The sequence below is a fragment of the Nelumbo lutea genome, chromosome 6, assembly GCF_056320005.1.
Source record: "Nelumbo lutea isolate HS-2025 chromosome 6, American lotus-T2T, whole genome shotgun sequence".
Lineage (NCBI taxonomy): Eukaryota > Viridiplantae > Streptophyta > Magnoliopsida > Proteales > Nelumbonaceae > Nelumbo > Nelumbo lutea.
Window position 1 is genome coordinate 12,981,581 of NC_142689.1, and position 11,421 is coordinate 12,993,001.

At 34.6% G+C, this 11,421-nt stretch overlaps 1 protein-coding gene across 2 annotated transcripts; it reads right to left on the bottom strand.

Annotated features, from left to right (window-relative positions):
* Positions 1–910: 910 nt before the first annotated feature.
* LOC148847414 (transcription factor TGA9-like) lies at positions 911–8,282 on the bottom strand. Of its 2 annotated transcripts, none has more exons than XM_088951782.1 (13): positions 7,726–8,282; positions 7,399–7,519; positions 7,115–7,206; positions 6,722–6,801; positions 6,247–6,468; positions 5,149–5,193; positions 4,931–4,990; positions 4,731–4,808; positions 4,568–4,616; positions 4,095–4,366; positions 3,363–3,602; positions 1,380–1,522; positions 911–1,163 (listed from the first exon to the last, which is right to left on the bottom strand). In XM_088951782.1, exons 2-13 carry the CDS (start codon positions 7,494–7,496, stop codon positions 1,076–1,078), a joined length of 1,467 nt encoding a protein of 488 aa, XP_088807908.1. In that variant the 5' UTR covers positions 7,497–7,519; positions 7,726–8,282; the 3' UTR covers positions 911–1,075. The 2 variants fall into 2 exon arrangements, with proteins under 2 accessions (XP_088807908.1, XP_088807907.1); XM_088951781.1 differs by having other exon boundaries at positions 7,715–8,058.
* Positions 8,283–11,421: the final 3,139 nt, after the last annotated feature.

Consider the following 11,421-nt stretch of genomic DNA (forward strand, 5'->3'; position numbering starts at 1 on the left):
AAAAAAAAGAAAAAAAAAAGAAAAATAGAAAGAAGAAGAAGAAGAAGAAGGATCTACCACCCTATGATTTTGGGCTTGCAAGACAAAGCAACATCCAATTGAGCCACAAAAGCTTGAACTCTCTACTAAATCTGTCAAATTTTCTTTTATCAATAACAAATAAAATTAAGTATATGAATTGACTTTAATTAATCAGTTGTAGCGCTGATCAAGTTAAGGGTGTTCACTCCAATTTTATACTACAAATTGAATATGAACCCACCCATTTGATTTAAGTATATATGCTTATAAACACTTAAAATTTATATTGCAGTTATTAGTAAAATTGGTTTAAATGTTGTATTTTTACCAAAGAGCGAGTCATAAGTTTTTCTTTTTTAAATCTTTTCATTAGAGAATTTAGATTAATGAAGATAAGTTGGATGCAAGAATTTTTCAAGTTTCAAACAAGTTCATGACATACAACATCAAAGTTACTTTTAGTTCATTTTATTAATACTAAATAATATTTTGACCACTTTGAGTTTTATTTATTAATGTTATTCACATTCCAAATTCAATTTAATTCTGACGGATTAAATTGGATCCAATCCATTTGCAGCTCTAGTCAATTACTTGAAAGAAAGAAAGAAAGGGTATTGATTCTAATCCTCTCCCAAATTGATGCAAATTATACCTTTATTTCTCTATCTTCTAAAGAATGAATGTTTTTTTAAACTCTCATTCCCCATTTTTATCCCCAATTCCCTCATATCATTTCTGCATTAGATTAATCTTGTTCCTAACAATTCACTGGTGGAGATCAACCACAACCTACCACCCCCAATCGTTTCTATTAAATATTGTTTTTCTCTTCTTTTCTTTTTTTTTAACTCTCTCTCTCTCTCTCTCTGATTAAATAGAAGCTTCCTTACGGCACATGAAATTGATTGACATTTACATGACATATCGATATGAACTATTACAAGAAATATAAAAGATTAAAAGAGAAAGCAAAAAAGAGAGAGAAAGAGAAAAGAACTCTTCAATGGCTAATGAGCAGCAAGGAGACTTGCTGCAATTAACGTGTTCTCGATCAGAAGGTTGAAAAATGGTTTTGTGCCGACTGAACCATCTGTAACTCCGTCGTGGTCTGGCATGAATTCTCATCACTGATCAAATTCCTAACATTGTAAAAATATGTGAAATCTAATTAAAAACCAAAACCAAAGAAATTAAAGACCAAAGTTATATTTTTTATCATTTTCTTTCGACATTAAAAATAATGGGTTTTTTATAATGAAACAATATTTAATCGCTGATGACAAGTTGTTAAAACCCCCAAAAAAGAATAAATTAATTAAATTAAATTAAATAGCATAAATAGAGGTAGATCATACTCTCTAGGGCGAGAAACCCACAAGGAACTGAGGGCTCGTAATCTATTGTAATATTCCCCAATTGCCAAGAAACACCTTGCAGCTTGTCGAATGGTCAGAATCCGACGCATCTGATGAAGCGTTTGCTGCCTCAAATTATCAGCCTGCAATTTGAAAAAATGAAAGAAAAAAAAAAAACAATCAACCCTTAGAAAATAAGAGAAGTAAACAAATCTAGACTGACAGAGACATGTTAATTAATTTATTGCTCAATCAGACAACTGAACCATCATCCATACACAACCCAATTTGCAATTGGGTCCTCTTGTGCAAAAACCCCTAAACAAAATTTCAAAAGAGTTGAAATCCATGAATCTATCTTTATTGTGTGAGATTTGGACTCTTCTAATCATGCATAAAAAATATGGAATTTCCATTTTTTATTGGTTTATTGATTAAATATTCTTGTTCAACTTTGTTCTCAAAAGATTTTTTTAATTTTGTTGATGGGTGTGGTTAGGGTTTCCACATCAGGAGGTGCTTAGGGTATATAGTATGGTCCCTTTCTTACCACCTCCTGATTGAGACTTCTTAAAACTTTTTTCTATTAATTAAAAAAAAATGGGCTATGTTATAGTGAGGATGCTCTGCTCTCCCAATCTTCCACGAGCAGATCAGGACCCACCATCAAAGCAAATGGGCTCCACACTTTATCAGACGGTGGATAGACTGCCATGAGAATTTTTTATTGATGGTGGGTCCAGATCTCCTAGTTGTAGGAGACATGGCCATTAAATTGATGCCACCTCATTGATATTATGATGAAGCCTCAAAAAAAGTTTTTTTTTTTTTTTTTTAAAGGGCAGGCCCTTGGGAGGGGCCCTCATGTAATAAGTACGGAAAATGTGTCCGAATTAAAATGACTTTGCATAGAAAATGACACCCAATTGTATACGATATACTGCCCTTGTCTACTTTAAAGGAAAAATTAAGAGAAATATTAATCTTTTGACTTTCTCTCGGGTGTAATCAAATATCCCGCCCCACAAGCAAATTTACTCTTCTGACCATTCACACATCTACCAATGGTTGATGATCACATGATATCGTGGCAAACATGCAACAATCTGGTGCCTCAAGGGGGTGACGTGACATATCCCCACCGTCCATCAAAGCAAGAGCAAATAACAAGTCAGGGGTGTTTAGGTCATTTAACGTGATAGACCTTCACTAGCTAAGCTCTATGCATTATTAGAGAGAGTGTCTCCAACCTTGGTTCTCAAGGGACACATCATAATTAAAGAGTGAATTTCTCAGAAGTCTCCAAGAGGATTGACCGTATACACATGTCTACCCTACACGCGAACTTCCCTGAAAACGCCAACTTTTGCCAGATGGCAAGAGATCAAAGGTGATCAAACCCCTTAATGGGATTCCACGTCTAAGATCACTGGACTATGTAAAGGACCTAGCTGGCTGGCCAACCCCATCTGTGTGGCCTCTGAGCCCTTATGGGCTCTACCAAGGCTTTACTTGATTGGGTCACGAGTGTGGCCTCTGAGCCTACAAATTATTGCCTTTGCTCTCTTAGGGTGGTTATTTCATTAAGAGGAATTAAAAATATGAAAAACAAGATAATAGAAGAACTAATGTTAAATCAATCTCCATCACAAGAGAGAGAATGAATCATGCCCCTTTCTAACATAATAGAAACCCTCACTCCAATTGTAAGCCAGAATTGTGGCAGGAATTTGGCTCCATGATCTATCAAGGTCCATTTCAGTCCCTTTTCTAAGGCTAAAAGAAAATTGGTGTAAGCAAATTATGTACACCAGGGTCTCCATGTCACCATGGAAACTTGAGAGACCAAGATTAGGGTGTAATTGGCTAGCCACTGTTTGTGATTTTGATAGATAGAGGACAATGGTGGGACAAGATTCGTGTAGCTGACCCCAAATAGTTGGGATCAAGGCTTGAGTTGAATTCGGTTCGAATTTAGGTTACCTGTCGAACGAACCCTTCGAGGTTTGAGAGCTTGCCCAATGCGATGGCCATCTGATCCATGTAGTTCTGGACCAGGGTCCCGTCGCTGAGAGCCCCGGTTGCGACGGTGTCAGAGAGAGACTGGTGGAGCTGCTCCAAACCCTGAGAGAGGGCCTCCTCTGCCTGCTGTGAGGATTGCTGCAGACCACATATGCCCACGAACTGCTGCTCCGTCAATGTGTCCAGCTGAGGCGTCAATATCTGCTCATGAATTCAAACAAACACAGCCCAACAAAAATGGCGGGAAAGTCAATCAACAGTTTGGAGTTTGGAGAAGAAATGAACGTAGAGACTATAGAACCATGCATTGCAGGATCATTGATCTCCGGGGTGAGGTTACTTTGGGCATTTTGTAAAGTTCAAGGGAGAGTTGGGTCATTTGCTTTTTTAAGTTTTTAACTGTTACGTGAAATGATGGCATAACTGTAAAATAGGACATTGAAGGACTCAAAGGTTCAGTCATACTGTGAAAGGTGAATGACCATGACCTCTCCTCAAACTCAGGTCAGATTCAGACCTTGAAACCACCAAAGTCGGCCCTTGAATTTTCAATGAAATTACGAACGTACCCACCTGGTTGAACTTTTCAAAAAGACTTAAATACCCCCAACCAATCCTTTACAGAAAACTGAACAGTGAACACGTAAGGAAGAATGTTGTATAAAAGAAATTAAAGAATTTTCTATTTTGGACCTTAATGAGTTCCGATGGCCGGAAGCCACCCATCCAGAGGAAGCAGCGCTCCGCCGGAGTTGCCCACATTCCGGTAACGAGGTGGAAGACGTCAGATTTGGCAGCAACAGCCTTCAGCCGGAAAATCTCGTCGTAGTGAACTAGATATCCGTCTAATATTACCCGGAGGTCGCCGTCCGACAAATGAGCGTGCAGACCTGTCCGGAGCTCCGACAAGTGCCTCTGATCATCCTCTAACCACCTTGAATACTCCATGTCGAATATCGCAGCTCCTGCATAATCGACAGCAACAGTTATAATAATTTTGCTCGCATGGACCCCAGTCCAGAAGTAATAAGAGATCACCATCAAAATGGACTAGGAACCAGAAAGATCTTTCGTCACTTTTTCCTGAATTTTTGTTTCTAATATGTTGGAAAGAACTGTGAATTCAAAAACTGCTGAAAAAAAAAAAAAAAAAAAAAAAAACTCACCGGAACTGATATTTCCACCCGCTGCACCACCGGCTCCTAAGAAGAGACCCTACAGATCACCAATTCAACAGCAAAAAAATGATGAATTAAGGTATAAATTTATAACTGGAAAGATAGTTGTGAATAGATTTATATAGATGATAATAAATTAAATATTTGGAACCTGAGATCTTGCTCTTTGAAGCTCCTGCTCTAACTGAGTAAGCTTTATCCTACTAGACTCTAGCTGCTGTACATAAGCCTGCAAACGGAAAATATTTACATAAAAAAGAAATGGGTTTCTGGGGTTCTAGAGTATTCTCGTTTGAAGTAAATCAGAATTTATGTTTTCCAGTGACAAAGGGCCGTCGGAATCTGACCCACCTTTTTTCTCAGTCGGCTCTTTCTTGCTGCTTCTCTATTCTGAGCCAACCGCCTTAGTGTCTGAAACAAGTAATTGAAAAATTCAAACAAAAGTTTGACAATATCAGCTTGACAGTCTGAAGCTAAAGGGAAGCAGTTGGACAAACAACGTAAAATATCGAGAGAGAGAGAGAGAGAGGAGAAGAAGTAAAAAAAAGTAATTCTAATCGCTTCATGACCTTTGCATCGAGTGTTTTCTCTGAAGTTGAACCGGCTCCTCTTCTCTGCAACATTTTAGAAACAAAAAGAAATGTTTTAATTAACAATAAGTCAAAACGCAAATAGAGCCTTTCTGGGCAATTTTTGGCTGGCTTTTCCTTTCAGGAGGTAATGAGCTTTTAGGCTGAGGACCCCATAAGTATACTAAACACTACCCATTAAGAAATGCACAGTAATAAAGTATATTACAGTTTACTTGTTTTAAAGGTGGAAAACCTAAAGATCTGTTTTTTTTTTAGCAAATGGGTTTTAAAATTGAAGAATCTAAAGAAGAAAAAACTCAGAGAAGAACACTACATATTCTCTTTTTTTTTCCTTTATTTTTTTATATTTTGTTGGGTTGGGGGTGTTGGACTGAAGCTGCAAATGGCTATGAGAGAAAATCTGAGAAGTCAGGAAGAGAACCTAGAGCTGAAGCGTAACAAACAGTGCAATACAATAAAATAGTTGGGACTTGGGATTTAACTTTTTTAAGATGCTAACTTTTCTTGGGTTTGAAGATTTCTGTTTGTTATTCTTCAATATGCTAATGACTTTTGACAACAAAGAGCAATTAGAAAGCTCGCACAGTTTCTTTTCCTTCCCTTAATTGTTTGGGGTATTAAAGTGATCATGATATGGGGTTATCTGCCTTTTCTGGAACTGTGTGATTTAGGATTTCAAGATCAAAGAATTAATGATTCTGACAATAAAAAAACTATAAATAAGGGCTTTTACTTCGAGCTAGGGGGCCAAGGTAAAGGCGTTACTATGATAAGTCAAGAATAAATTATGGAACAGTGATGCCTTTGGAACTTCTCTTGAGATGGGCTGAACTTATCTTCTTAATGTGTCAGATTTCTATCAGAAAATCATTTGGAAAGCTGGACTGCTGGACATCTCTGTGGCTTTGGTTGATTCTCTAAGGGTTGTTGGGATTTGTGTCCTTTTTGTATACAGGTAAAATTCAAGCCAGTCACAGTGGTCTTAGCTAAATATATGTCAACTTTTCCTGAGTTTTTGGGATTTGGAGAGAGAAGAAGAGATCATTAGAGTGGTAGCTGGTAGCAGTTAAGGACCTTTTCCGGTTGTTTGGCTTGTTGATTTGGTGAAAGTCCTGCTCTTGATGTATCGTTTGCCATTTCTACTTTGTGTTGTTGCTGAATCGGTTTCTGATCGATAGACTGATCCAATCCCTTTTTACTGATAGGAGATGCTGGTTCCAACCGAGAATCGGCTTTACAGGATAGAGTATTCTGAGCAGACCCTGAGTCAGTACTCTCTCCTGACTTTGAGCTTCCCTGAATTGAAAGAAAAAACAAAACAACAAAAAAATCAATCAGTTCAGAACCATCAAAGTAACCTGCAAAATCTTATATCCCCACTTATTTATCACAGACCCAGATCAGAAATTCAATTCGAGCAGTAGAAGGATCTTCTTAATCACAATGAGAAAAGAAAAAAGGAGAGAGATATGCTGCAGTTTCCATTGTTATTGCTATCGAGATTCATTAAGCCACATAGGAAGAGAAAAGAGTCAAAGGGGAAGAATACTCTTGGAGTTTGCTGGAATCTCATTGGCCATGACGGGAACATTTCCAGAGTAGCAGCTGGCCTGGTTGCAGTTAAAAAAGCTGCAAGAATCACAAAAGCAGAATCCTTGAGGATCATCAAATAAAAATTCCCATATCTTCCAGCTATATCAAACAGGGGAATTGATTCCCCCTTCTGCAGTTAAGAGTCAGTAAATCATGCTGAGAGGTCAGGTTTCCATGTTTGATGCCTCATGCCATTCAAGTTTCCTGCCTGAGAATGATTACTGCGTTGGAAAAGGCAAGCCACCTTGAGGTTTGTTTGGACAAATTCAAACATCTCTCTCTCTCTCTCTCTTTGCAGTTGGTTATGCTTAGCAAACGTCACAAAAGGGAAAAGCATAGAGAAACATACTCCTTTTGGCTTCATCGTTTCTACTCTTAATTTCTTGGAGCACAATTGCCTGTTCCAACTCTCCGAAATCAAAAGCAGAGCCCTGTTGATTACTGAACATGAAACCCATATAAGAGAAAAGCATATTAACAAGGTAAGTATAAGTGAAAAGAAGAGAGAATGAATGAATGGAAGAGAAGAAAACCAAAACCCATTGAAGGACAATGAGTTCAAAATTTTAATTTTTGAATCGTGTAGACAAGGAGAAGACAGAGAAGAACAAGGAAAGGATTGAAGAGCAGTACATGTAATTGATGGTGGGGTGGCTGATGCCATGAAAGACTGGATAATTTGAAGGTCCTGAATCTGATAGACCAGTCTCTCCAACTCTTTGACTCGCCATGCAAAATCTTGTGCTCAGACCATCTTACAGAAAGAAGCAATCGAAAACCAATTTAGATGCAGAGAAGAAAGCAAAATCAAATACTCACTGGTATTCAACTCTCTGGACTAAGAAAATCTTCAGCAAATCAGCTTCAAGCAAATAAAACATGAAAAGAGAGGAGTTTTGACCGTTGAGGGAGAAAATAGAGATAGAACCAATACTTCACTGATTCCTACCATTTATGTACCTCAGTTTTATTGGAAAGCCTCGAGCAAGTCTTCTTCACCCAACTGAAAGAGGGACACAGAGAAACAGAAAGATTGCAGCTTTCTTTTTAACGAGGGGTCCAGTTTTTATTTCTCTCTGTAACACTCTTGAAACTATTGATCCTTCATGGGTCTTTGTCTTCTTCTCTCTCCTCTCTACGAAGAAACCTTATTATTTCAGCTGGGTTGCTTTATCACCCTCTGCAGTAAATATCAAACTCATCCATGGCAAGACAGAAGATCTTGTCCTTACAGACTTGTCTGAAAGATGTGGGCTTTTGAAGAAAGAAAAGATGTAAAAAAACGAACAAAAATAAATAAATAAACAAAGAAGTAAGAGGTGGGGTCTTGGGCAGGAACCCACTAGAATCACTGACTCCTACTCCACTCTCCCTAACCGACTGCTTTTTCATTGGCTGTTGTGTGGGCTCCTCACAGATTTAAGAAGAAAAATAAATAATTTCAACATTGAATAGGAGATGAGACAAGTTTTTCTTTCATCAAAAAGAAAAGAAGGAAAAAAGAAGATGGCAGAGGCAGGAAAACTTTGGAGGAGTTGTCTTGTTCTTTTTCTACTTGATAAGGGATGGGTTTTACTTTGACAAATCAGGGCCATTCTGAGAAAAGAAAATTTTATTTAAAAAATTGGATCATACCCTCTCAACCAAAACATTAGTATAATCATGCACGAGCAAACCCACTTGTATTTTTAATCCTGGGCTTGAGATGGATTTGTTTGGTATTATCCCTTTGTTGATGGGTCAACATCCATTACTTGTCAATACCTAAAACCCATGCCACAGCATGATTCCTTTCCTTAACTAGAAATATGTTTTAAAGGGGGCCCCTGAGCACAGGACCAAGGCAACATGGATTCTCCCAGCTTGTTTCTCATTGGGATCCTATTCCCACAATAGGGATGGGCTATGTGTTTGTTGGTATCCAACGCTATGTTTTTCTTTTCCATTTTTTTTTTTTTATTTTTAAACAGAAAACCTTACAAACTGCCTGGACCGAGAGACAGAGAGATCCATTATAATTTTATTAGGTTGGTGATATCCAATATTAAGTACTGGTTGGTGATATCCAAAATGCTCATTTGTAGGGAGCCCTCTCTCATTCATATCTATATCTATATATACTACTTTAAAAAGCACGAATAGCCTCAAGAATATTTTTGGAATTTTATATGGACGAAACTTACTCCTTTATATTTAAATTTATTGATAAAAAATGAGGGCAAATAGGATAATTGGTTATTGATATTAAATGAGTTGAAAAGAGATCATTTTAAGATATTCAATGCATTCAATTTTCTCATTAAATCCAATATTTAAGGTATTAATTTACATTCATCTTCATTGAATCATATACTTAAGGCTTTGTTTTTTCTCATCATTAAATTCTATAATTAAATCCATACATAATAAATTAATAATTTCAATAACATAAAAACTTATACTTTTAATATCTACCTAGAAAAAAATAATGTTTCCATCTAGGTGGTGGTAAGAAATTAAACCATTTGGGTCAAATGGGTCAATCCATGTTATTATAATTAAATAATAAAATTCAAAAATATATAAAATGCAAAAAATATAGAAGTTAAAAAATGAAACATTTTTAACATCATATATTTGACATATTAAAAAATAATTAGGTGGTGGTAAGAAATTAAACCATTTGGGTCAAATGGGTCAATCGATGTTGCCATAATTAAATAATAAAATTCAAAAATATATAAAATGCAAAAAATATAGAAGTTAAAAAAGGGAACATTTTTAGCATCATATATTTGGCATATTAAACAATAACTAGTATGATAAACAATGTTTTAAAAACCGACCCGAAGGCCGACCCACTTTTTTTCCTTTGGGTCACAGGTCACCGGTTCGACTATCAAGGTCAAATGAGTCAAACCCCTCTACGTCAACACTATATGTGTGTATGTAAAAATACATATTTTATCAATAAATAGTATAATTATGTTTTGCATATATTACATATAATATATCTATTATGTTACATTTATTTATATTTCTTTTATTCAGATTTTTATTTTTTTTTATTTATAAAAAATATAATTTGGGGCCAAAAAAGGGTTTTTCTACGAAAATAGCAAGGCAAGGCACCTAAGGTTCTTGGGAAGTATACTTGAAAAGTTACTCAAAAAAAAAAAAAGATAACCCCAATCAAACATCAGAGTGCAAGGTTATGGCTTCCAAAAATTTGCACATAATTAAGTATGCAACTTGTAACCCAGTTATTGGGTTGAATGAGGCAATGGTTGAAACACCCGGGTTAGACGGTTTTTAACTGAAGGGAGAGTTTCAACAAAACCATACCCAGGATCAAGGCCGAGTGATGTTTCAAACGGTTCAATTGGCTAGGTCAACAATAGGTTGAAAACATTGATGATAAATAAGAAATATTTTTTATTAATGATGGAAATGGAATGTAAAATTTAAAACCATTTGGAAGTAAAACTATTTTCCTAATTATCTCTCATTAAATCTCATATCTAAGATATATTCTCTTATTAAATCTTATATTTAAGATATATTTTTCTCATTATTAAACTCTACTAATTAGATCCACAATATTAATTTTAATATTATAAAAATAAATATTTTGAAAACAAAACCATTTTCTTCCCTCTCAATGGTGGGTAAGCAATTCAACCATTTTGGGTCAAATGCATTAATAAATAATGCTATAATTAAATAATAAAAAATAAAATATATAATACAAAAAATAAAAAGAATTGGGCACGCCACTAATATTGTATATTCATTATACCAAACAAAAATAAGTATGAAATGTAAGAAGTATTTTTATAAATGATGAAAATGGAATGTCAAAATTAAAATCAACCTAGAAATGAAATGATGTCATAGTCAAATAATAATTTTTTTAAAAATAGAAAATACAAATAATCACAAAAATAAATGTTATACATAAGATATAATGTTATATATTTATAAAAATAAAATATTTGGTACATCTATAATATTATACATTCATTATATTGAACAAAAAATAAATATTATACATAAGATATAATTTTATCAATAATGGAAATGTAATACAAAATTTAATGTCAACCTAGAAATCAAACTTTTTTTTGTCATGGATTAGCGATTTAGGTCAAATGGATTAATCGATGATATAATAGTTAAATAATAAATATTTAAAAAGTAATAAAAAAGTACAAGTAATCAAAAGAATATATAAAAAAATTATATATTAATTGTGTCAAACAAAAATTAAGTGTAATAAGTAAAAAATATTTATATAATGTAGATGGAATCTATAATTTAAAATTGATCCGAAAGCAAAGTTATTTTCTTATCTAAATGATGGGTCAATGATCTAACTTTTCAAAAAAAAAATCATGATGTCATAATTGAATAATAAATATTTAAAAAAAGATCGAACACAAAAAATAAAAAAAATAAAGAGTTTTGTCAAAAACAATTTGAAGCATTTCTAATGTTATATAATCATCATATTAAATAAAAGTAATTGTTAAAATAAAAATTATTTTTATTTAAAACAGAAATGGAACACAAAATTTAGTAGTGTAGTGGTATATATTAAAAAGCCGAATTAATCAACTACCTTTTGTAGATAATATGCCCTCCACCAATTATTCCCTTGTAAGTCAATGATTGGCT